At 41.9% G+C, this 26,389-nt stretch overlaps 1 protein-coding gene across 1 annotated transcript in view; it reads left to right on the forward strand.

Moving 5' to 3' along the window:
- The window catches only part of STIM2 (stromal interaction molecule 2), a 150,857-nt gene extending 142,531 nt beyond the window's left edge, over positions 1-8,326 (forward strand). Inside the window, exons 8-12 of the mRNA XM_054030016.1 lie at positions 300-467; positions 707-807; positions 1,094-1,332; positions 4,360-4,588; positions 6,949-8,326. Coding sequence (XP_053885991.1) covers positions 300-467; positions 707-807; positions 1,094-1,332; positions 4,360-4,588; positions 6,949-7,429 — 1,218 coding nt within the window. The 3' untranslated portion in view covers positions 7,430-8,326. The remainder of the gene's footprint in view (positions 1-299; positions 468-706; positions 808-1,093; positions 1,333-4,359; positions 4,589-6,948) is intronic.
- Positions 8,327-26,389: the final 18,063 nt, after the last annotated feature.

The following is a 26,389-nucleotide window of genomic DNA, read 5'->3' on the forward strand; positions in this document are numbered from 1 at the left end:
AAAATTAGTTGTGGCATATCAGTAAGTGTTAGTTTCAGCTTGGTCACCAATGTAAAATAGGAACAGAAAGTTTGAGGCTGGCCCAGTATATGCAAATCCACAGCCTGACTTTTCAGAAACTTCTCACAACTTACTTTTGAGAGCAAAGAACCACGTGCCAGAGCTACATGATCCCAGAGTGTAGTTGCATGAAGAATGAGTTTTAGAGGTAATTACAGCAGTATTTTTGGCAGACTCCTTTTTACCTTTAGTCTTATAAAAATTATCTTAGTGACTTTTGCATCTCTTGTGACTGCTAGGTTCGCATGGCTTTAAAGAAGGCCGAGAAGGAGTTTGAGCTGAGAAGTAACTGGTCTGTTCCTGATGCATTGCAGAAATGGCTCCAATTAACACATGAGGTTGAAGTTCAGTACTACAATATTAAAAGACAAAATGCAGAAATGCAACTAGCGATTGCTAAAGATGAGGTAATTTACTTTTGAGTTATTTCAGTATGTTAATGTGCTAAAGACTCACAGACCTGTCCATTTTGTTGGATATAGAGTATTCTGATAGGATAGAATGTTGATTACTTTCATATTCTGACTGCAGAAACTGTAAGTCCTGTTTCATTCAGATACTTACTGCCTTTATGTCCTCTCAAATTATTTTTTGTTATCTGCATTATTTATACAGCCTTTGGCTTCATGTTTATCCTGCATTTTAGGCAGAAAAAATTAAAAAGAAGAGAAGCACTGTATTTGGGACATTACATGTTGCACACAGCTCCTCCCTAGATGAGGTGGACCACAAAATCCTTGAAGCAAAGTAAGAGCATTAACTAGATGTATATTGTCCCTTGCTTTCTTTTATGCCAGAAACAGTGAAGTTCACTAAGAAAATGATATGAAGGAATTCAGTATTTTAATTTTATTGTACTTTAAGTAAAAATCTACTGTCAGAAGATGTGAGTTTTTGCACACTCCTAAGAATAGTGATTGCTTTCTGAAATGCTGCAGTGATTATACTGTTACTGTTCCATACTATGTCCAGCATTCAAGTTTTAGTCCAGTGACATAGTAACTAACTACAGTTTTGTTTTTTATTTTTCCAGGAAAGCACTCTCTGAATTGACAACATGTTTGCGAGAGCGTCTCTATCGATGGCAGCAGATTGAGAAGATCTGTGGCTTTCAGATAGCACACAACTCAGGATTACCAAGCCTGACATCCTCTCTCTACTCTGATCACAGTTGGGTGGTGATGCCCCGAGTCTCCATTCCACCTTACCCAATTGCTGGGGGAGTTGATGACTTAGATGAAGACACCCCTCCAATAGTTGCACAGTTTCATGGTATGTGGTGTATACTCCAAAGGGAGATATTGAGGAAGGGAAGCAGGAGTGGGGGAGAGACTTTGAGTGGCGAGAAGAGTTACCAGTAAAGGGAAAATTGAGCAGGAGGGCAACCTAAAGCACAGAAATTCAGGAGAAAAGAAATCTCCGAAGGAGGAGTGCAGGAAGTAGAGACAGGAGCAGAACAAAATGTAAGGTAATGGTGATGGACATCTTCAAAGAAAACAAGCCCCAACATGAGTCTTCTATTAATTAGATAGAAAGTACAGTAATTGGGCTGGGAGTTGAAATAAAGGTAATGTGAAGCAGTAAAAACTATTTCCTCCTACTCTTCATTCTGAAAAAAAGAATAACCTCAGTCTGGTCACCATAAATAGGTAACAGTTGTTTTTCCAGTAATATTCATAATCCTAAATTTACCCTGTAACTTTGCTCTTGGCTCATTGCCCTGCCATTATGGAAGAGCAGGAGTTTCTGTCAAGTCAGACGAGCAGGTAGGAAGAGAGATGATACTTTCTGTGGGAAGATGTGTGCTTCATAGCTTTCCAAGCATTCTTTAATTACTGGAACAAAAAAGTGGTGTTGTCCGAGGAAGCTTTCAAACAGAGTGTTTATGCTGGAGGCAGTTGACTGTATACACTGGAGAGTCTGACCACCCTGATGTCTGACTTAAGTCATTGCATCAGTAAGAGAGACCATCTTATTGTAGCTGGGATTAACTAGACAGTGAAGATGAATTGAGATGAGCTTACACTTGACTGTTTCAGCACACACGCAAAAATCAAATTGAAGAATTGAAGAAGGGATAAAATTTTGTGGCAATTACTTCTACAATTTCTTGTTGATTCCAATTTCCTTTGAAAATACCAGCACTGTATTTTTAAAAGGCTCCTAAGGGAGTTAGATGCACAGGAGTTAGAGGATAAAAACGAAAAGTAGGCTCTGTCTGATGCTCGCATTCTTCCTGGTGCTGCAGAAAGGTCAGTTGTGAACAAGGGCACTTTCGCCTCTGGTCCCAAACTCGCTTCCCTGGTCTGGTTTGCATGCTCTCATCATCTCCCACTGAGGAGCAGAGATATCTGATATGTTTAGGTCAGGTGCTGCTAGTTACATCATAAATTGTGATTTCCCCAGTGACCTTCACCACTGAGAGTAGGATGGTAACTAAACTGAATGTGAGATTCCAACAAGTAGAGGTCAATGCAACATGTGCCTTGTCCTTGCCTGTCTTGTTTGCTTACATATTTATATTTAGACTTCTGCCTAGTTAATACACAGGAAGGGAGAATATAGTTTATCCAAGGTTAACACAGCATCCCAGCAAGAAAAGTGCAGATGGTGTCAGTCCAGACTTGACTACAAAATTCTTAGATTTTCTGACCTTTTTAGTTGAGTAAGCAAACTTGACCCCTGGCTGGGCATGGCCTTTTTTGTCCAAGATAGACAAGACAAACTACAGTAGTCTTGGTATGGAAAACTTGGTGGAAACTCGTCCGCAACAGAGAGTCTTAAAGTAGTTCCATGGGCCCACTTCCACATGAGAGCATTGCTAATCTGCATGCTATTCAAACTGAAACCAGATTGGAACATTTCCAGAAACTGCAACGTCTGCAGCCTCCTATCAGGCTTTTCTTTTGTTTTGCTCTCACCATCTGCTGGCAGGGAGGAATGGACTGGTGTAGCAGATCTTGAAAAATGAATTATCAAATAGGAAAAAAGGTCCCATTACAAATGAAGTTGGACAAACGTGTTTTGCTTGCTTTCATTTTGGCTGGCACTCCTGTTGAGAGAATGCACTAATGCAATTCTAGAAAAATAAATCACATTTAATGACTGTAGCATTCATGATTGTAATTTGTGTTGTTTACTTCCATCCTTCTTTTTGGTTAGGTGAAATTATCTTAAAAACAGTGGTGCTTCTGGTGCTTATTCAGAAAGCTGCTCACTTTTGCAAGATTTGAATGACCACGAAAGTAGAATGGATGAGAATAATTATAAGTTTCAGAGTAACAGCCGTGTTAGTCTGTATCCACAAAAAGAAGAACAGGAGTACTTGTGGCACCTTAGAGACTAACAAATTTATTAGAGCATAAGCTTTCGTGGACTACAGCCCACTTCTTCGGTATGCATCCGAAGAAGTGGGCTGTAGTCCACGAAAGCTTATGCTCTAATAAATTTGTTAGTCTCTAAGGTGCCACAAGTACTCCTGTTCTTCTTTTTGAGAATAATTATGTACTTCATACTAATTCAGCACCACCATTTCTAGTCTATAAACATGTAAGGCCAGATTCTCAAATGAGATTTGGCCTCTTTGGGCTGCCCAGGAGGCACAGAGCTCAGAATCTGGATATAAATGGTCAAAGGAATCCTCTGTTGGAATGGGTCTTGCACTATCTGTCATCTCCTGGTCCAGAGGGTGTGACAAAGCAGAGCTTTGTTACCCCTATCATCCATTAAGAACCATACCTGAGGCCTGGTCTACACTACAGAGCATCTATACTAAATGTAGCTCCCACCGATGTAAGTCGCCCACTACATCGACTTAATAACTCTACTTCCGCAAGAGGCGTAGTGCTTAAGTTGATGTAGTTAGGGTAATAGTTCGTGTAGACACTGCATTATTTACATCCTCTGTTGGTTGTCAGCCCTACTTCTCCAGGCCTCACAGCCGGAGCCCCGCGGCCCCAGGGCTCTCAATGCCCCACATAAGTAAATCAGTGGCAGCGCTCCTCGTATGGATGGGCACTGCCAACAGAAGAAGGGCAGCGTGGACATGAAACACCGTTTTCATTACCGCGGTGGCTGTATGTCAACTTAAGTCAACTTAATTTTGTAGTGTAGACATGCCCTAAGAGTCAGCTGAGAGCAGCCTCATAGCAACGCTAAGAATCACTGGGGCTGGTGCAGACTGACTCCCAGAACCATTAACCTGGTGTACCTGCCCTCAGGGAGAGAATCTGCTGATAGGGTTTTCAGAGTAGATTATGTTAATTTTAAATTAACACGGTCTGTTTTTTCTTCCCCCAGGGTCCACTGTAAAGCCTCCCAGCACATTAGCAAGAAGTAGTAGTGTGTGTCGCTCAAGGCGGAACGTTGTGCCGTCATCTCCACAATCTCCGCATACTCAACATGCTCAACATACGCCGCATACCTTGCATTCCCCTGACCCTGACATCCTGTCAGTGTCAAGCTGCCCTGCTCTTTATCGTACTGAGGAGGAGGAAGAGGCAATTTACTTCACTGCTGAGAAACAATGGTATGACAAATAGCAAAACATTATTAGAACTCTGGTTGGATTTCTCTGTATAATTATGAAGTGTTAGAGGTTGAACTATGTCAAATGATGAAGTAGCCACCTGAATAATATAAATTAAATTATTGGGCCCAAATGGAACAACAGTTGGGCTGTTTGTGCTACTGTGTGAATATAAAGGAGTGAAGTTCTGGAACAGCCTTCTAAGGGGAGCAGTGGGGGCAAAAAACCTAACTAGTTTCAAGACTGTGCTTGGTAAGTTTATGAGGGGGATGGTATGATAAGACTGCCTACAATGGCGTGTAGCCGATCTGTGACTGCTAGTAGCAAATATCCCCAATGGCCGATGGTGGGACGCTAGATGGAGAGGGCTCTGAGTTACTGCAGAGAATTCTTTCCCAGGTGCGTGGCTGCTGGTCTTGCCCATAGCTCAAGGTCCAACTGATCGCAATATTTGGGGTCAGGAAGGAATTTTCCCCCAGGGCAGATTGGCAGAGACCGTGGCGGTTTTCACCATCTTCTATAGCATGGGGCATGTGTCACTTGCAAGTTTAAACTAGTATAAATGGTGGAGTCTTTGTAACTTGAAGTCATAGAATCATATAAGATTAGGGTTCGAAAAGACCTCAGGAGGTCATCTAATCCAACCCTCTGCTCAAAGCAGGACAGACCCCAACTAAATTATCCCAGCCAGGGCTTTGTCAAGCCAGGCTTTAAAAATCTCTAAGGATGGAGATTCCACCACCTCCCTAGGTAACCCATTCCAGTGCTTCCACCCTCCTAATGGAATATTTTTCCTAATGTCCAACCTAGACCTTCCCCACTGCAACTTGAGACCATTGCTCCTTGTTCTGTCTTCTGCCACCACTGAAAACAGCATAGCTCCATCATCTTTGGAATCCCCCTTCAGGTAGTTTAAGGTTGCTATCAAATTCCCCCTAATCCTTCTCTTCTGCAGACTAAGTCTTTAAATCATGGTTCAGTAACTCAGACAGAGGTTAAGGGTCTATTACGGGTGTGTGTGGTTCTCTGGCCTGCAGTGTGCAGAAGATCAGACAAAATGATCAGGATGATCCCTAAGTCTGAGTCTAACTAGCCAGTGCAAAAGGTTTAATTCAGTTCTGCCGCTGTCCTGGGTGTACTGAACTAATCCAGTTTCTTTGCGATAGTTTTGTGCTTATAGCTTTAACCTGGACCAAAAGCAGACTTTAGAACTCACTGTTTTTGCTACACTTTCTCTTAGGAGAAAGTTAAGTTCCTTTAGCCATGTAACACATGGACTAGTTAGATTGTATATTGAAAGGTGAGGATGTCTACCCTGGGGAAAACTTTCAAATGTATTAATCTGCTGCTTCTGTGACTTTTGTAACTTTATTTACTCTGTTGCTGGTTAACAGAGGTTTTGTTTCTTCACAGCCAATCTTCTCCACCTGTTTTTCTGTAGTAAATTCATTCAAAATTTGTGACATGACAATCAATCCTAGCACAGCATCTTGTCCTCTCGTGAATACACAATTATTCTTTCACTTGTTGTATCGATCAGAAGGATTAAGGTTGTCAAAAGAACTGGCTTCATTAACAACTAAAACACAGGCCAAGTAAATTTCATATTGTATAAATGTTTTTTTTCAAGCTTATGCCAGTATGAAAATACCCTTTTAATTTAGTTGCTTCAGGCTGCTTTGTTCTTTAGGTCTTAGGGATCTCCTCAGTATGGCTCTTCCAGAACCATACTTTATTTATTTATTTTTTAAAGAGACTATTCTAATGCTTTATTTGGACAAGGGTTGTTGCTCTTCTACAATGAGGTGCAACTGACTGAACTTGATGCTTATTTTGGCTGAGATTAAAATCGTTCAGCTTCTTTTACCTAAATGGCAATCAAATAAGTAATATTTTATTATGGTCGCTGGTAGTTTTAATCTGTTTTTTGCCCAATTGGTAGCAGTGTGACACATACCTAAAATTACTCTCACATCTGTATCGGATTACAAGGTTACATACATAAAACTGCATCCGACGAAGTGGGTATTCACCCACGAAAGCTCATGCTCCAATACGTCTGTTAGTCTATAAGGTGCCGCAGGACCCTTTGCTGCTTTTACAGATCCAGACTAACACGGCTACACCTCTGATACTTGATACATAAAACTGCCATTCGTGGATCTGAGATCTGAACTGATCTAGTTTTCTTATTGTAAATTAAGCTGTTCAGCATTTACCTACCACTTCTAGTGATATGAATGTAGTGGGTGGTTGCAGTCTAATGGCATAGATTTTTAAACTGGTTTCTTTCTCCTCTTAATTGCATTAAGGCAATTTCGGTCTAACAGTTTCTTTCCTCTCTCTTTGCTTTTACTTAGGGAAGTGCAGGATGCTGGTTCAGAGTGTGACTCCTTAAACTCATCCTTCGGAAGGAAACAGTCTCCTCCTTCAAGTCTTGAGATGTACCAACCTCTATCTCCACAAAAGGTGTCCCGGGAGGAACTGTCGCTAGAGGAATCGTCCACAGGAGACTCCTCATCACTAACTGCAGATATTTCCAGGGGTTCTCCTGACTGCCCAGGCCTAACAGAAACTAAAAGCATGATATTTAGTCCTGCGAACAAAGTGTACAATGGCATCCTGGAGAAGTCCTGCAGCATGAACCAGCTTTCTAGTGGGATCCCAGTCCCAAAGCCTCACCACACCTCCTCTTCCTCAGCCAGCAGTGAAAGTAAACCCATTCATGAAGTCTCCACTGTCCCGAGGATCAGTAGCATCCCACAGGATCTATGCCAGAATGGCGAGAAAAACAAAAAGCCATCAAAAATTAAAAGCCTCTTTAAGAAAAAATCTAAGTGACGCACAGAGAAGTAACCCATAACAGTGGCAATGTTAGGCTTCCTAAACTTCAGGAACGTAGTTCCATTTGGGTCTTCCAGACTGGACGTCATAGTGGAATGCCCTGTAGGTCAACTGTCTACTATTTAAATGACCCTAACATTAAAGATCATGCCAGCTGTTAATGAGAAATCAAAAGTTCAGACAGTTTAGTTATTTCTGCCTATTTATTTCTGCTTTGTTTTTAGTTATCTATAACTTTTTAAAAATGCCACTTTGGACTGACAAGCTTTAATGGACTAGTAAGCCTGCATGGGCTTGCCAAAATTTCTTGTTTACCAGATCATCTTCTTATCTTTCCACAGAGCTATGACATTTACCTACTGAACTTCAGTAACTTAAAAGAAGTAAAACTAATTAAATTGCACTACTGTTTTCCAGACTGGAAAAGTATCTCTGCAAGCGAAACTAGGATTTATAAATGACTGAGGAGATGGGTCTTCACACTTTTAGATCTTTTGGGGTTTTTAAGTAGAACCTAGGATTTCTAATTGACTTGATTTCTGGAAATGGAAACCCCACACTTTTTTTATGGGACGCTTCATTAGATGCATTTATTATTAGAACGGTTCAAGTCCTGCTGTAAAGATCTTGTTTTTCCCAGGGCTTTCACTGTGATTTTACTGCATTGCAGGCTGTATGATAAAATATATAGATAATTTAACAAGAGAAGAGGCTCTTGATTCCTTATGCAAGTGATGGAATGAAACTTGATTGAAGGACTTAAAAAAATTCACATGCTTACAATGGGGAGGGGGAGAATACAGGCACTTGTTTACAGACTTTGACAGACAAAGGATGTTTGGTTTATGAACATTTGTACTATGGTAAAGATAATAAATTGGAGACATTCTTGTGCTTGTAATTGTTCTGATTTTAGCTGATCTCTTTCAGACATATTCCTGAGGACCTGTTTGTTGAACCTGCTACAGGCTATGTTGCTTATGCTTATAAGTGTATAAATTATTTTTATTAGCTTTTAACAAGGTCTTTATGTCCCTTTGTAGGATTTCAAACTGTTTATTTTTGTATAGTTTGAGGAGTTAGCTGTTCAGACATGTCTGGTTGAAGTAAATGGTCTATTAATTTTATAATGTACGTAGACTATTATGAATTAGTGTAATTTAAAGACTTTAAATTGAGAATCAAGACATGCTTCAGATAAAGCAGCTTTTACATTAAACAAGCTTTTATCATAAGGCATTAAATTACCATTGGGTAACAAAGAAGCCTTCTTAGGAAAACAGTGGCTAGTTGTTCAAAACCATCACCACTTTTTACATTTCGATGAACAAAATGTACTGAGTAACAGTGCCTTTTTTATTCAGTTTGTCTGAAAATGTTTAATGCTGAGCAACAGTTTTCTTTGAGGTGAATTCCAAAGAAATATTTTTGCTCTAGTGAACACAAGCAATTTATCCTGTGATGACTAGATCTCTTCAGTTCTGCTATGGGGTTGTGTTAGTGGCCTCAGTAGCTGCTGCTGTGATTGGACTTCCGTGATTAGGAGTTCAAACCTTGCCAGTACACACACACACTGTACTGTAGAAAACAATGAATTCATTGACTGCCTAAACAGATTGCTGGTAAGGAGACGTTAACAAAACCTTTAACCATTTGTTTAAACTTGAAGCAACACATAGCTTTCCTATTTTTGCACGAAGGTCCCATTATATGGGATTTCGCTTTGTTTATATGCATTTGCAAGGTCGTGGTATTTTTAGCAGAAACCTTTACTATGCCCTATGAAAAAATAAAGAATATCGAAATTACCAGCTGAAGTTAATATGTCCAGAAAAGCAGCGTCTCTTCTGTGTTGGAGCTTTTAAGCATAGTTATTTCAGATTTCAGTTACTGGTTGTTTATCGTTTTGATAAGTTTAGGCAACTTGCCATCTCAAACTGATCCAGAATATAATTGACTACCCCTGCCGCTAACCTAGCTACTCTGGAGAATTCTAAAGAAGATGTTGAACAATGCCATCCTGTTAACGCTCAGAATTTAAATATCTGATCAGACAGATGGGTGGCTCTCAGCACCTTGGTTGCCCGCCAGGCTAATGCAACCAGACTTTAGAAGTTGCTTGCCAGGAGAAAAAGCTCAGTTTTGGTCACTGGCGTTGACGGTGGATTCTCCCTGGCAAACTGCTTCAGCAAATCCAACCTTCCTGTGGAGGGATATGGCATATGTCCACATCCTGTAGATAGGGGGGTGCGGTGTACTTAAAATGACCTACAGGTTTTCCTGTGCTCAGCTAACTGTCTTTCCACTTCAACTATTTGGATTGGCTGACGTCAATGAGACCAATTGGCAAGGCAACTATTGAAGTGCTCTTGGAGACTTACCAGTCCTCCTAGACACCCTTGAATGGCACAGGACTCTCTGACGCTCTCAGCCAATATTGTGTCTGTGATCAGAGTGGCTCCTGGGATATCTGTCTAAAATCATACTCTGAGGATTATCTGAAGTAGGAGATAGGTGTGTTTTTTTTTTTTTTTTTTTTAATTGAATATATCATGATGGTGGCCAGAGGCCATGATCAGGATTGGGGGCCCATTGTGCTAGGCTCTGTACATAGATAGGCACCCCTAAAAAGCTTACAATCCAAGAACTCAAGTAACAAAGAGTGGGGGGAAAGGAGGCCAAATATATGCCATTTTATAGTCACACATATATTTTTATAGACACAAATATATCTCAGTCAGGTTACATTAAAACTTGTTTTCTAGTAGGTGGTGCCTTTTCTCATCAGACTTCCAGTGAATAGGGTTAGTTGGGGAGATGCATTCAATTCTACTTGCTGAAGCCAGTACAGAGAATCACTTGATGCCACATAGCTGCTGTAGCTGCTTCTCCAGGGACCTCCTGTGTATTTGTGTTTTGCTTCTCTTCTTGCAGAAGGTTACTGGAAGAATAGGACAAACAAGATATGTTGACCTTTTCCAACTGTTCCTAGACAGAAGATGTCTCTACTTCAGGTTCCATGTGCTTTCTACTCAGAATCAAATTTGGCAAATTATGTACCTGAAAGCTAGGTGCATGAGAGGTTAACACTGCAAGACGAAGGAGTTTCTGAGAGGTAGCTATATCCTGCTAAATTTGAGAGAGACTGTAGTGTCTATTACTTCTTCTGTACAGTATGGACAAAAACATTCTACTGGTGACAGCCTAAGAACACTGTTATTGGTGTACCTCCAGATAATTCTTTCTCTGTAGCAAAGGTTTCATGTTGGCGTCAGTTAGTATGCTCAAAGTTTATGGCTCAACTCTCGGAGGTTTCAGTAGAAGGTGCTTGCCCCCTAATCCATATTTTTGAGACCCTCTCTTTAAACTCCCCATGAAGACAGACCTGATCTGAAGCTGCACCTAGTCCTTTAGATCTTAGATAAGATTTATTTTGAAGCTGCGCATTCTGTTACTTTAACAATATTAACCTTTAAAGTATTCCCAGTTGCTCTGTCTGCCAGATAAACAAGCTTTTCTTTCTACCATCTTGGTTATCTTATCAGCCAATTCTTGCCCTTTCACAAATATAAAGTGGCTTTGCATGCTAGTCCACTGTTTCTGCACAACTGTGAAACTGAGTTTTGCCAGCACCAGAGCAGTATGTTCTGAGTGTATGCCCTTCCTTCTAATGCAAAGGGAGAGTCACTCCCACTGTTTGGACGTTAAAAGGGCTTATGAAGGTGCATATGAGTGTAGAGCACAAGAGTTTGAATAGAGAAACTTACAATCTTTCTCATTCCAGGGGACAAGAAAGGGTTCAAAAATGTCTCCAAGCTGGTCGTATGAATAGAAGTAGTACATGCTGCCCTGGGGGATGACAGGCCTGTTCCTCTTGCACGCTCTGTACTAGATCAACCTCTGCTTTTTGGGCACATTGAAATAAAACCTTTCCTAATAGGCTTTCTTATTCAGACTTAAACCTAATTCTTTCCATATGTGTTCTGCTTGCTTTCTAATTGATACGACAGAAGCTGTGGAGGGAGAAGTGTATAAATTTAATCAGGAGCACTTTTTTGTTTTGTTAGTGACATATAGATGAAAACCTAGCAGGTTGTGAACTGGCCTGAACCAAGGCATATACATCCCACCCTTTGATTTAAAAGCTTGTTTTCTGCCTCTGACTGGATGAAGAAGCGAATTACTTTTTTATTTGCCTTGTATATTTCCGACCCACTCTTCTGCACAGAACAGTACAGATACAGATATTTTCAATAAGTCTCTTTGGCGGGGGAAGGGCATAGGTACATTTATATATGTATATTATTACCAAATCACAGGTTGGATGGTGGATTGAATTTAAATGTATTAATGTCTGAACGGAAGGCAAGCACAATTAAAGCCTGACTCTGTGTTCCTTATCTCAACCCTGTAAAAATGTAAATATTTTCGTAAAGCTGAAACAGCCAGTCCTTGGATAGCAACATAAATCTTTCTTTCAATATAGTAGCAACCAACAAAGACCTAGACAATTTAACTATATGCACTTTAATTCAGAATAATACTCTGAATTCTGCCATGTTGGGCTGGTGCTTCCCCCCAACATACCAAGTGCAAACTCTGCTGCACTGGACTTGCTCTTAGCTCCTGGAGGTTATACATTTTTACCCATTAAATTAAAACAAGCAGCAAGGTCTGAGATTTCCCCCCACCCCCGTATATATATTCACGCACAGTACTTGCATAATCCACTGCATGTCACTACTGCTTTAAAAAAATGCAGCTGGAGTATTTATTTGGCTTTGTGCAGCATGTTGCATTTCATTCCCCATTAGAAATTTACCCTGTCTCCCGTTTAGTGTGATTGGTTTATCACTGGAAGAAATTGAGTTTGGGGAATTAAATCTTTGTTCACATTTACAGTCACTTACTTTTCTGAGATTCTTCTGAGGAAAATGTCACTCTTGGAGATTTGCTGTATAGTGTCTTCCTGTTTTTTATTCTTATGGTTTTGCTTCATTTTGTAAATGGATATTGATTTTTTTAATGTCTGAATAAATCTGAAATTTGACAAGTAAAAAATATCAGTGCAAATATTGTATGTGTTAATTCAACTTAGGTTACCTCATAATATGTACAGTATAAACTTTGTCATTTCAACCTACTGAAGGATGAAGGGCCTGTGTCTACTCTGCCTAAAATGTTTGTGTAATCTCATCTGCTTTACTAAAGGCATGATACCATGAGTACTGGAGAGATGGACCTTGAGGCAGTTCTGTCCAGTAGTTAGAGCACTAGATGAGGAATAGAAAACCTGGGTCCCTCTGCCACTGACCTGCCATGTGACTGAGCAAGTTCGTTATCTTCTCTGTTTTTGCCTCTCGCCATAAATTTTGAAGATTTCTTCCCCCCACCCCCTTCAAAGGAAAGCTTTTCTTAATAGCCATTTGGGTAGTCCAGTACTTTAGTGTGTGAATGTTCCCTTTGATGTCACACTGACTATTCATATATGAGTGAGCATTCACTATTGAATTATTCATTCTTGCTTATTGGCAACGTATTTTCCTGTCTTAAGTTTGTAGTCCAACCATGGAGCAGAAATACCAGTCACACATCAAAAGCAGCAAATAATCAATGATTACTTTGGCCTACGGGATTGATTGTGGGCAAACTGTTCAATAACAAATACAAGTGCAGAAATCAGAATCATTAAGAATATAATAATGGCCGTACAGTGTTAGATCACTGGATTACCTAGCGTAGTATCCTGTCTTCTGAGAGTGGATAGTGCCAAATGCTTCAGAGGGAATGAACAGAACAAGGAAATTTTGAAATGTCCATTCCCTGTTGTCCAGTCCCAGCTTCTGCCAGTCAGGAGTTTAGGGACATCTGGAGTATGGGATTATGTCCCTGACCATCTTGACTAATAGCCATTGTTGGACCTATCCTCCATTAACTTATCTAATTTTTTTTTGAGCCCAGTTATACTTTTGGTTTTCGCAACATTCCATGGTGGTGTATATAAGTCCCTACCGACCTGCCACCTCTTCAGTTCCTTCTTACCACCCATGGTGGTCGTTGGAGCTGCTTCTTCTCTTCTTTGCTATGGCAGGCAATCCCCTAGTGGACTTTTCCTATTTGTATCTGTAAGTAGTTTTTACTTAGAATTAGTGTTTAAGCATTTTTAGTTAGTTAAGTTTCTGTTGGGATTTCCTCCACCATGTTCTTCCTCTCTGGGGGACCAGGGCATGCCTCCGTCTCAAGGCTTCAAACCATGCGGGTACTGCCAGAAGCCTATGCCAAGGGGAGACTTTCACAACACCTGCTTAAAGTGCTTGGGAGAGGCCCACCAGACTGACACTCTACAGTTTTTGCACTTATCAGGGGGTAGCGGTGTTAGTCTGTATCCACAAAAACAACAAGGAGTCCGGTGGCACCTTAAAGACTAACAGATGAAGTTGTTTTTTTACCCACGAAAGCTTATGCCCAAATAAATCTGTTAGTCTTTAAGGTGCCACTGGACTCATTAAAATCTGTAGAGGCTTCCACCCAAGAACCAAGGTGAGACACTTTAGGTTAAAACTTCTCATGGAGTCATCTGTCCTCAGTGAGGGAAACTGTGGTGCTGGTAAAGGACTCTGGGTCTAGAGAGCTGCAGCACCGCCACTGAAGACAAGTTCTGCAGCTACCCAGCACTGCTCGCACTCACTGGTGCCGCACAAAAGCAGAAGAAAGCCAAGGTGGGGGCATTCACCTACAGTCAGAGGAGTGGAGCGCAAAAGCAATTTCAGAGTACGTCCTGTGCCAGGACACTCAGCTCCTGCTTCAGCAAAACTGGCATCGTTGACTCTGGCCTCACAGAAAGGTCTGTCAAGTTTGGTTCCATTGGACTCCCCAGCGCGGGAGAGCCAGATGGAAGAGCTGGATTTTCCATCCACCCCAGACATGTTTGAGGCTGCCAGGGACCGCTCCGCTGTCACCAGCACTGGCACCACACAGAAGAGCTATGCTTTCCAAGGGCAAACTGGCCACGATGCAACACCGGTCACCCTCCCCTCGGCACCGCTTTCCAGCATCATCCCATTCAGCACCACTGTGCTCACGGAGGTCAGACTCGTCTTCGGGGTTGGAGCCAGAGTTTTACATCTTGAGGCAGAGCCGGCACCACTCTTGTTGCTGTTCAAGACAAGAAGAGGGGCAGCAAATCCCCCCCTTGACTTGGCCACCACAATGGCAGATGCCCACACAGTGGCCCTTTTGGACCCCATGAGTGTATCATCAAGCCCCGGGGCTGAGCTCCAGATCACTGTCAATTGCCTTAGAAAGGCAGGCCACCCTGTCATCCTCCATGGTACGGGAACCTCTGCGAGGCTCAGAGACCAGTGTCCAAGCTGACACCGAGGCAGACGCACCTGGCACCACGCAAGAAGTATCAGCTTGGGAGGATCCCCATGTGTTGGAGGCTCGTGAAGATCCGGTGCCACCAAGGGCATCATCCTCATCCTCCCCAGACGAGATAGTAGTGGGCTCGTCTGCCATGTTGCCAGCTATGGACAACAGAGCCCACCAGGAGCTTTTCAGAAGAGCGGCACAAAATTTGGGCCTCTAGGCGGAGGAGGTGTCAGAAGAAACTGATCCTATGGTGATCTGAGAGTCCTTCAATGGTGGCCTTACCCCTGATTAAGACCATCCAAAATACCACCAAGATCCTATGGCAAACTCCTGCCTCGCCCCCTAGCCAAAAGAGTGGAAAGGAAGTACTATGTACCTTCAAAGGGGCATGAATAACTATTTACCCACCCTCAGCCAGGCACACTGGTTGTGGTGCCAACAAATGAGGAGGAGAGACCAGGGCAGTGGGAACCGATGCCCAAATCTAAGGCGGCAAAGAAGCTAGATCTCTTTGGCCATAAGGTCTATTCCACTGGGGATCTCCAGCTTCAGATTGCCAACCAACAAGCGGTCCTCAGCAACTATAATTTTAACTCTTAGAACACTTTGTCCAAGTTCAAGGAGTTGTTCCCAGCTCATTCTCAGTCTGACTTTGGAGCCATCCTCAAAGAGGACAAGGTTATCGCAAAGACCACCTTGCAAGCTGGACTGGACTCGGCAACCCGCATGATGTCCACCTCAATAGCCATGCAAAGAAGCTCATGGCTGCAGGCCTACCACATGAGATCCAACAAACAATTCAAGATTTGCCCTTCCATGGCTCGGGTCTGTTCTCAGAACGAAGGGATTCTAAGCTCTATAGGACTCGTGAACGACATTAAAATCCCTGGGGCTCCATAGACCAGCCCCACAAAGGAAGCATTTCAAGCTTCAGCCTCCTTCTCCCTGTTTTGTGAATCGCCTACCCCATTTCTACTATGCCTGGGCCTAGATTATCTCGGACCAGTGGGTTTTACGCACGGTAGAATTGGGATATTCTCTCTAATTCTGTTCCCTTCTTCCCTCCCATCCCTCTTCAGGGACCCTTCTCACAAGCAACCTCTCATAGATGAAGTGCAAGTGCTCCTGGAAGCCAGAGCAGTAGGGCAAGTCCCTCAGGAGTTCTGGGACAAGGGGTTTTGTTCCCAATATTTCCTAATCCCGAAAACCAAAGGTGGATTAAGGCCGGTTTTGCACCTGTGGAACCTCAACGGATTCATGAAAAACCTCAAGTTCCATATGGTCTCCCTGGCTTCCATTATTCCTTCCCTGAATCTGGGGGAATGGTACGCTGCCCTCAACTTGAAAGACACATACTTCCATGTGTCAATAGTACCGTCCCACAAGCGGTTCCTCCGCTTTGTGGTCAACAATGCCCACTATCCGTTCATGGTTATCCCCTTCGGGCTATCAGCGGCCCTTCGGGTGTTCACCAAGTGCGTATCGGTTGTAGCTGCTTTTCTCAGGAGGTGACAGGTACAAGCTGCTCGGTCACATGGCCGCTTGAATATATGTAGTACAACACACGAGACTTTGGCTCCGCTTTCTTCAGGCCTGGCTGGATACAGTGTACAGGCCAACCCGAGACTACCTACATAGGTTAGTTACACTTCCTCCTCTGGTTATCTAGTCCCTCTTGTGGTGGCTCAACCTGCAAGCGGTGTACACAGGAGTGCCTTTCTCCAGGCCCCAAACCTTGATTCTCTAGTCATGGATGTGTTGGCGATGGGATGGGCGGGGCGCACTTAGGAAGACTCAGGGCCTCTGGTCCTAGTCAGAACTTTCACTTCACATCTACTTCAGGGAGATAAGAGCGGTCTGCCTTGCTTGACAGACATTCCAGGCCCATCTAGAGGGCAGATGTGTATCTGTATTGACCAACAACATGAGAGCTATGTTTTATATAAACAGACAGAGTGCTGCTCACTCCTCTCCCCAGTGCTGGGAAGCCCTCAAGCTGTGGGACTTCTGCATCACCCATTTGATACATCTAGCAGCATCGTAACTTCCAGGCTCCCAAAACAAACTGGCCGATCATCACAGCAGGTCATTTCACAATCACAAGTGGTCCCTCCGCCTGGATGTTGTGATCAACATCTTCCAATGGTGGATGTTTCCCCAAATAGATTTGTTTGTGTCAAAGCACAACAGGAAGTGTCACCAGTTTTGCTCCTTCCTGAATCACAGCCTGGGCTCACTCGCAGACACTTTCTTCTTCCTTGGAAGGGCCATCTGCTATATGCATTCCCGCCCTTCCTGCTTGTACACAAGGTGCTGCTAAAGGTCAGAAGGGAGGGAATATCAATTATCTTAATAGCACCAGTGGGGCCACACCAGCACTGGTTCACCACATTTCTAGACTGGGTGGTGGACACACCCATAATCCTGCCCCTGCAGTCTCTCCATCTCAGGGCATGGAAACTCCGTGGCTAAACCCCTTGGAACTCAGTCTTAGACCTTGTTAGGGAAGTCCTTGGCAGCAGGAAGCCATTCACCGGGGCCACTTATCTGGCTAAGTGGAAAAGATTCTCCATTTTGGCATTACAAAAAGACACTCCACCCTTACAGTCATCGATTCCCTTTATCCTGGACTATGTGCTGCATCTGGAACAGTCAGGTCTCTTGGTATTGTCAGTACAGGTTCACCTGGCCACTATCTCAGCCTTCCATCCCAGTTCGGCCGGTTGCTTAGTTTTCGCTAACCCCTTGGTGGGCCACTTCCTCAAAGGATTAGATAGGCTGTACCCTCAAGTAAGACAACCAATTCCCCCCATGGGATCTCAACCTGGTGATCTCTAGGCTGATGGGACCTCCTTTTGAGCCCTTAGCAATATGCTCTCTTCTCTACCTTTCCTGGAAAGTAACATTATTGATGGCTATAACTTCAGCCAGGAGGGTGTCTGAGCTTAAGGCCTTAACTTCTCAGTCCCCATATTGGGTCTTCTAGAAGGACAAGGTGCAGTTCCACGTTGAACCAGGACATTTTTCTTCCTGTGGTTTTTTTTTTTTTTTTCCTAAACCCTACACTAGCAACCGGGAACAAATGCTCCACTCCCTGGATGTCAGACAAGCATCAGCCTTCTACATGGAAGAACAAAGCCATTTTGGAAATCAACTCAACTCTTCATTGTAATTGTGGAGCGGATGAAGGAGTTTCCAGTTTCGTCCCAAAGAATCTCTTCTTGGAACATGTCTTGTATCTAGGTATGCTATGACTTAGCAAAGAGACCTGCCCCCGCGCTGACGGCACACTCCACAAGGGCAGAGGCATCTTCAGCGGCGTTCCTGGCAAAGTGGCAGGGCAGCGACGTGGTCGTCAATCCACACCTTTACATAGCACTATGTCATTACACAGCAGGTCAGAGACGATGCCACATTTGATAGAGCAGTGCTGCAGTCGGCGACCCACTGAACTCCAACCTCTTCTACTAGGCTAGTGAACTGGACTGCAAACGGGATTTTGAGAGGGGGAGAAAGATTCCCCTGCTGAACGAACAAGGTGCAAGTACTGACTTTGGGGTGAGTCAATTTATTTGGCTGTTTGTGTTTTTATTTCTCTTTCAGGTTATTTCAGTTGTTTTCAGTTATTGGTTCAGTTGGGATTGTGTGTTTGAGCCTTTGTTCCATGGATCATCCTTGATCATCTTGATCTGCTACACTGCTACACTCATTATATGGAAGTTGTCCCATACCCTTAATCATTTTTGCTACACTATGATTTTATGCTAGATCTTAAATAGAAATATAGGACTGGAAGGGACCTGTATAGGTCATATAGTATAGTCCCCTGCACTGAGGCAGGACTAAGTATTATCTTCATCATCCCTGAGAGGTGATTTGTCTAACTTGTTCTTAAAAACCTCCAATGACAGACATTCCACAACCCTCTCCAGGTCATTTGTTTCTGTGTTTAATCACTCTTACAGTTCAGAAATTTTTCCAAATGTCTAACCTAAAACACCCATCCTGCAATTTAAGTCTATTACTTGTCCTGTCCTTGGTGGTTAAGGAGAACAATTTATTACCCTCTTCTTTATAACAACCTTTTACATACATGGAAATTGTTAGCATGCCCCCACTCCATCTTCTCTTCTCCAGATTAAACAAACCCATTTTTAAATCTTTCTTTGTAGATCACGTTTTCTAGACCTTTCATCATTTTTGTTGCCGTTGTCTGGATTTTTTCCAATTTGTCCACATCTTTCCTGAAGTGTCATGCCCAGAACTGGGCAAAATACTCCAGTTGAGGCCTCATCAGTGCTGAATAAAGTGGAAGAATTACTTCTTGTGTAGTGCTTTTGACACCCCTGCTAATACATCCCAGAATGTTGTTTGATTTTTTTGCAACAGTATGACTTTCCCTACTCTGCTGGTCAGTCCCTGCTCCTTCTAGCTTCCTCTGCATTTTCTCGTGTTCCTTGGAAGAAAGTTTCCTTGCATCTTCTTTCACAGTGCCCTCTGAGAGTGTGTGCTCATTCTGTTTTCTGAAATCTTTTTATACACTCTCTCCCTACCAATCTGGGGGGATGGTTTTTAGCTATTTGTTGACACATGCTGCTCCAACTAAAGGCATGTTCATACTTGCTTGAAAGAAGTGCATCTAATATGTTCATCCAAGCTTCTGCTTCTCTTTGGCTTCTGCCAGCCATTTCCTTCTACCTCATGCACCGAACAGTCATACTGAGGTTTTTAATGGCAATACTTCAGCTTTACTTTGCACTAACTTACTTGCTAGAGCTGCAAAGAGTAATTTAGATCCTCTGTCTACTGTAGTTAACAAAACTCTAGTATCCTATCTTTCAGAGGAGCCCTGGATGAATCCATTATCGAAGAGATTGAGAGTTATTTTGTGCATTATGACCAAATGGCAATTTTCCCCTTTTGGTTCAGAGAGAGAAGGGGGTGTACATCCCCATCCTTCTAAAAATGATGATCATCTCTTAAACATTGTGCATGCCAGTACCTATTATAAAATTATGAACATCAATGGGAGAGGTGGCACTGTAATTCACACATTTTGATTTGACAGCTGGGTCACAAAAACATTAAAAATGTTCAACTTAGTTGATAATGCTGCTGTTCTATTCTCAAGGGAAAATTAGTATGCACATCTAATGATGGCTCCTTTACAAAAAGTAATACAAACCAGGAGGCTGGCTTGGTTTCCAAGTTGTTTGTGAGAGATTTTTAATCCTTTCTGTATTCCCTCTTTGGGGAAAGACAAACATGTATCTGAACAAAAAGACTTGGAAGTTCAACAAATTGTTCCTGCACTTAACCGCTTTTTTGAAGTGAGTGCTGTTTCCTTTATTTTTGAGGGGGTAGCATCAGTGAATCACTATAAATATCTGCTGATTTAATGCTACAATAAATTAGAGGTAATCACAAAGGAAAGCATTAGGGAAATCTGAGTCTTCTAACAATAGACTATTTTCCATGCTAAAAATGAAAGGGAAAGATGGTTTCACTTATTAAGGTTTCTGATTAAATTATTTGTGAATAGGTTAAGTACAGTACATCAGCACTGCAACTAGAGGACAAGGAACATATCCAACCATTTGGTAGCTAGAAGATTTTCTAGGCCTGTGCTAGAAATTAATGAGGATCAGTGGTGAGAAGTAGGGAAGAAAGTATTAAAACTCTGAACCAGCTTGAATCTTTCTAGAAGTTCTGTTCCCATTATTTGAATTCCTAGAAGCTTCAATTATTGTCTATTCTTTCCTGCCTTAATAAATTGACTTGATCTTTCTGGAATGACTCCTGGTTGGCTTGGCTTTGGCTGTCCTTTGATCTTGAGGAATAGGCACAGAGGTTGCTTTAGCTCTTGGCTTTATTCCTTACCATTGCCATTTTAAGAACTGTTTGTATCTTTCTACTTCAGCAACCCATCTTTGCAGATAATGTTCCTCATAACCTAAACTGTCTTTGGTGAGGAACAGCATTCTGTTAGGTCTGGACAATGCTACTGAGTCTGGAATTCCAAGGGGCCACTGTGATGTGGGGCTCAGCACAGATGGGTAGAAAGGCTAGTAGTGACTGCTACTCATAATCCTGTGGAACATGGTATGTAATATGTCAGTGCAAAGCAAACTTGAATTCTCTAGTGATGACCTAGGTCTTCTAGAGAATCAAGACATCTTCTTTCTCTTTATTATAGCTCTGGCTGGATTACGCTGCAGATTTAAAAGGAAAACTCCCATCCGACTTCCTTCTAACTACCTCCAGAAACTAAAACCAGTTTTGTGAACACACTTCTGATTTATCCCCCTGTAGAAGTGGCCCTCAGTCCCCACTATGGCATAGCATAAGAGTTTGAGGTCAATGGAAGACCTAATGTTGGGTTTGCAGCCATGAGTCCCAATCAAAAAGCTTTACAAGGGCACCATGACTCGCTCAGCTTGTTCCTGTGTCCTGCTTTCTAAATACCGTCTTATACTATTTTGGCTACTGTACATTGCAGTTTTACTTGGTTTGGTTTTGCAAATGGAGGCCTTTGTTCATTGCTACATACATCTTTCCTGAGCCCTAAATAAAACTAGAATATTTCATGTTATTTGAAATGCTCTTCTGAGGTACTCCTCAAGCTAGCATTTGTGCACTTCATATACATTAATGCATTTAGTAACTAACTTTTCATTTCAAAATAGAGAATTGACAGTACACATTAGACATTTGAATTCAAGGGACCTTGAATATATACAACCCTTTAAGTACCAATCTGTTGCAAGTGGAGTTCAATAGGGGAAGGCTAAACCCACACACAGGTCCCGTTTAGCATGTGCATATAGTAACATTCAATTACACACACTTTTGCATACATCTGATTTGGGCATGCAAATGCATCATCAATGTCCATTCATGCAAAACAACTCATGAGTGCAACACTAATTTAAACACATTTCAAGGTGTTTTACATCTAAAAGCACATGTTTGAGATTATTCTTGGGGTAGTCACTCTTGGAAGACAAGGAAATCAAATTGTTGATAACTGGTGAGAGTCAGAAGGAGGGCAAAAAGGTACCTGCTTTGGTCACTCAAAGGCAACACCCAAGAAGCTGGCTGTGATTGGTACGGCCATGGGAAGAGAAGGGCAAACATAGTACCTATCATTAAAAAGGGAACAAAGACGACCTAGGGAATTATAGACCAGTCAGCCTAACTGTGATACTGGGAAAGATACTGGAACAAATTATTAAACAATCAATGTGTGAGCACCTAGAGGATAATAGGATTATAAGTAATAGGCTGACATAGATTTGTCAAGAACAAATCATGCCAAACTATTCTAATTTCCTTCTTTGATAGGGTTACTTGCTTAGTGGATGGGGAAGGAGGGGAAATCTGTAAACATGATATAATCTCAATTTTAGTGAGGCTTTTGACACAGGCCAACATGACATTCTCATAAGCAAACTAGGGACATGTGGTCTAGATGACATTACTATAAAGTGGGTGCATAACTGGTTGAAAGACCATACTAAATGAGTAGTTATTAATGGCTCATTGTAAAACTAGGAGGACGTATCTAGTGGGGCTAGCAGGGGTCTGTCCTGGGTGTAATACTAGTCAGTATTTTCATTAATGACTTGGAGCGTGTGCTTATAAAATTAATGGATGACACCAATCTGGGAGAGGTTGCAAGTACTTTGGATTAGAATTAAAAATGACCTTGACAAACCAGAGAATTTGTCTGAAATCGACTCATTGCATTCAATAATGGGCTGGACTGGATGAACTCTTTAGGTCCCTTGCTGCCTTAAGTTTCTATGATTCTTTAAACTCCACCGACCAGGAGGAGTAATAGGGAAATCAAAGCTTACATTTATTTTCGGGTTTTCATGCTGCCAGTCTTGGATTGCCCATTGTATTTAATAAATTGACTGGGACACTAGAAAGATTACAGAAAAAGGACTAATCCTCAACTGTTATAAAATCAGAGTAGTTCCACTGATGTCGGTGAGTTAAATAGAGCTATGCTATGCTGATTTACACCAGCTGAGGATCTAGCTCAGAACTGCTAATTTGGAAGAACATCCCCATTTTTATGGAACGTTGTACTCTACCTACACTCTCAATACTGTGATTTTTTTTTTTTTTTTATTAAACTCCTTTCTGCATCTGTTACTATGTGATTTCAGGGCCAACTAAAATCTCAAGCTTCCTTGAGATTCACTTAAAATCTGCAGAAAACGCTGCATCAGAAGTGTTTTATGTGAGCTTTCAACCTGTTTTCTGTATACTCAATAATGCCATACAATCAAGCATCTAAAAATATTTAGGAAATGACTCTCAATTGCAAGGCCCAAGCACTGCAATTTATTTGTGTATTCTTTAGTGAAGGGTATAACTTCATTTTCACTTCACAACACTCTAGACCAGGAGACTTTTCTAAAGAAATTCTGTATCTCTGCACAGAGCTGAGATGCTGCATTGGTTTTCCCCAACAATAAAATGTATAGGGATGCATTGTCATGTATCTTCTCTGCTCTGGTCCATGTTTTCCTATATGCAATGCCAATGAGTCTGCTTGATGAACCTTTAGACAAATGACTACTTTTCACATGGTTGACTTATCACTCATTATGGAGATGAGCTGCTTAACAAAGTGGTTCTCGCAGCTGCTTCCTGAGATGAAATTTTAGCAAGCACTAAGGAGCCATTAGAATTCAGTTTCTTTCTACCACACTCTCTCTGCTGTAGAACTGACAAAGCACATGAACTAGGGTGACCGGCTAGCAAGTGTGAAAAATTGGGACAGGGAGTAGGGGGTAAAAGGAGCCCATATTAAAAAAAGCCCCAAATATCAGGACTGTCCCTATAAAATCGGGACATCTGGTCACCCTAACAGGAACTGACATGGCAATCTTCCTCAACCTGTTCCTTATCAGTGCCTTACCAATGCCTTACTCATTCCATTTTTGGTCACTCTGGCTAGATCGCCACTGATGAGTTTTTTCAATAGCACTCAACCAAGAGTAACTCAACCCATTCCATGAAGCCTAATGAAACTGCATAAGCATGGCAAACTTCACAGCAATGATGCAGTGACAAAATGCTTCATACTGCATTGTCAGATGTCCATCTATCTGCTCCCACCCACCTTGAGCTAAGATGTTTCTTCTTGCCATCGAGTGTGTTTCACTATGGTTTACTAAGTTTTGTAAATGTATGCTATAAAATATTTTGATAAAGCTTGCACAGTGGGGGACTTCCCTGAAACCAGCCAGTGCTAGAGCCCAGGATAAACTCCCACTAATGCATTTAGGCAATAACTTGTGGTGAGGACACATCTCTTCTTGACTCAACCTGTGCACTTGTGTTATCCTATTTTAGACACCAATTATGTCACCTACAAGTTTGGTGTTGGGCTCTATTAAATAGCACTTAGCCCATCAATAATTTAACAAAAGGGTAACCAGGTTGTGGCCCGCCCTAAAGGAATTGCCAGAGTGTTACTGGGGGTTTGTGTCTGACCTCCAGAGGGCTCCCCAGAGCAAGCTAGTCTTGCTAACCCTCCAAAATGACACAGATATAGCCTTCCGCTCAAGAATACACACACAAGCCGTAATTCTTTGAAAACAAATCTTTTTTTTAAAGAAATAAGTCATTACAATGTATTTTAGAAAAACAAGAAAATATATAGAACAGAGCAAAATGCAATAGATTTATAGTTGAAATAATTATGGTGGCGCAGCAAATAAAAGACTATATAACATACAATAATGTAACCATGCATTTAACACTAGCATTTAATATTTGACTTTTAACATTTAATATCCAACATCCACTACCCATCCGATAACTGCCTGACCAGAGCTTATTGGAAGATCTTCATTCAGACAACAAGCATTCAGCTTTATTTACAAGTGAAACCCATACATTCCTTGATAGTGAATAGGAGACTACACTTACTTCTACCATTTTTAGATCCCTCTGAATCGTCAATAGGGTCCTTCTGATCTGTCAAAAGGAGGCGCTGTCCGCTTGATGTCCGACACTGTCTGCTATGAGAGAGAGACTGCTGTTGCTGAGGTGAAAGCTGCCCTTTGGTGACCAATACAGAAGCCTGCTGGTCACTGTGGCTATTGGGTAGCTGCTGCTGGCAAAGACTGCTGGCTGAGTTGCTATGGCAGCTGTTGCCAAGGCAATATCAGGGTTCTATTGCTGCTTCTGTTGCTTGAGGCTTCTTGCAGGTGGCTAGTTTCCAGGTAGCTTCTTCTTTGCAGATGTCTTGCAGCTTCTGCTCTTCTCCAAACCGACTACAAGTTCAGCCTGCTAGCTGTCTGCCTTACATACTGGTTGGCTGAGCCTGAGCGTGTAATCAGCTTCCAGCTTCTCAGCCCTGCCCCATGACGACATCCCTATTTTTGGGTAGAACAGTCCCAACCCATCTTGGATTTTAGAAGATTCTGCTGAGTCATTCCTTGTCAGTTAATGAAATTTTCCACTATGCCACTCAGTATCTTTCAGAGATGGAATCTTCCACTACATCATCCCCATATCTGCCATTTTGGTCAGCCATGTTGGATTTTCTAAATTTAAACTACCATTTATTTCTAATTATTTGAAGCCTTAATCTTACAACTAATTACTGTTTTATGCAAACCAAAGTGCCTTGATACAGTCACCGCTCTTTTTATGTCAAATTGAGAGAAATATAATTTAACAAAATTTTAACCCCATCCGAGGTTTTTCTGCAAGCCTCTATTCAGAACATTGAAGGTAAAAATCTCTCACGAGACTTGGCGCTATACTAGAAATCATTGAATAAGAACAACATTTATTACCAGGTGTCAGTGGAGCTGTGAAGGGAGTTATCCTTAAATGTAATGTTAAATTGAGGTTTATTGTGCTGATCCAGGGCACTTAAATATATGTTGGCACCTCAATTGCACTTATCAATACAGTACCTCTGGACCTCTTGTCATGCTGGAGAATAGGAAACATTGGGGGGTGGATTAAGTACAGAGTAGGGAGTTGGGAGGAGCTATAGAGCTGGCTCTACCGCTGTGTGGCCTTGAGCAAGTCACTTAACTCTTCTGTAAAATGGAGAAAATTACCTACCTCACAGGGATGCAGAGATTCAAATGAAAGTTTATAAAGATCCTTAAAAGTGCCTTTGTAATTGAAGGACATAAATCCACACCATGTAGAGGTCAAGCATAGGAGTTTATTACACACAGCTCTGGCGGAGTGTCACCTGGCTTATTAGGCTCAGAGACACTGTCAATCAATTGATTACAATAGAATATATAGATTTTCTATGGGCGGGGGAAAGTGACTGGGTAGGCAGTTCCACACCCCGGGATAGGTTTTGCAGCAAGACAAGATAGCACATTAGCCAATGGTTAAAAGGTTACATAATGTCTCTGCCCATGGTCTCAAGTTAGCAAGTTAAAATTTAATTAATACTTTGATAAAATGTTGTTAGTATAAAATATATATGTTGAATTCTGATTTGGGGTCCATAGGAATGGAGAAACTCCTTTGTCCAACAGGTACATTCCTAGGGATTAAAGCAAAGAAACAGTGAAAGGATATGATAAT

Source organism: Malaclemys terrapin, chromosome 5 (assembly GCF_027887155.1).
Source record: "Malaclemys terrapin pileata isolate rMalTer1 chromosome 5, rMalTer1.hap1, whole genome shotgun sequence".
In the NCBI taxonomy this organism is placed as follows: domain Eukaryota; kingdom Metazoa; phylum Chordata; order Testudines; family Emydidae; genus Malaclemys; species Malaclemys terrapin.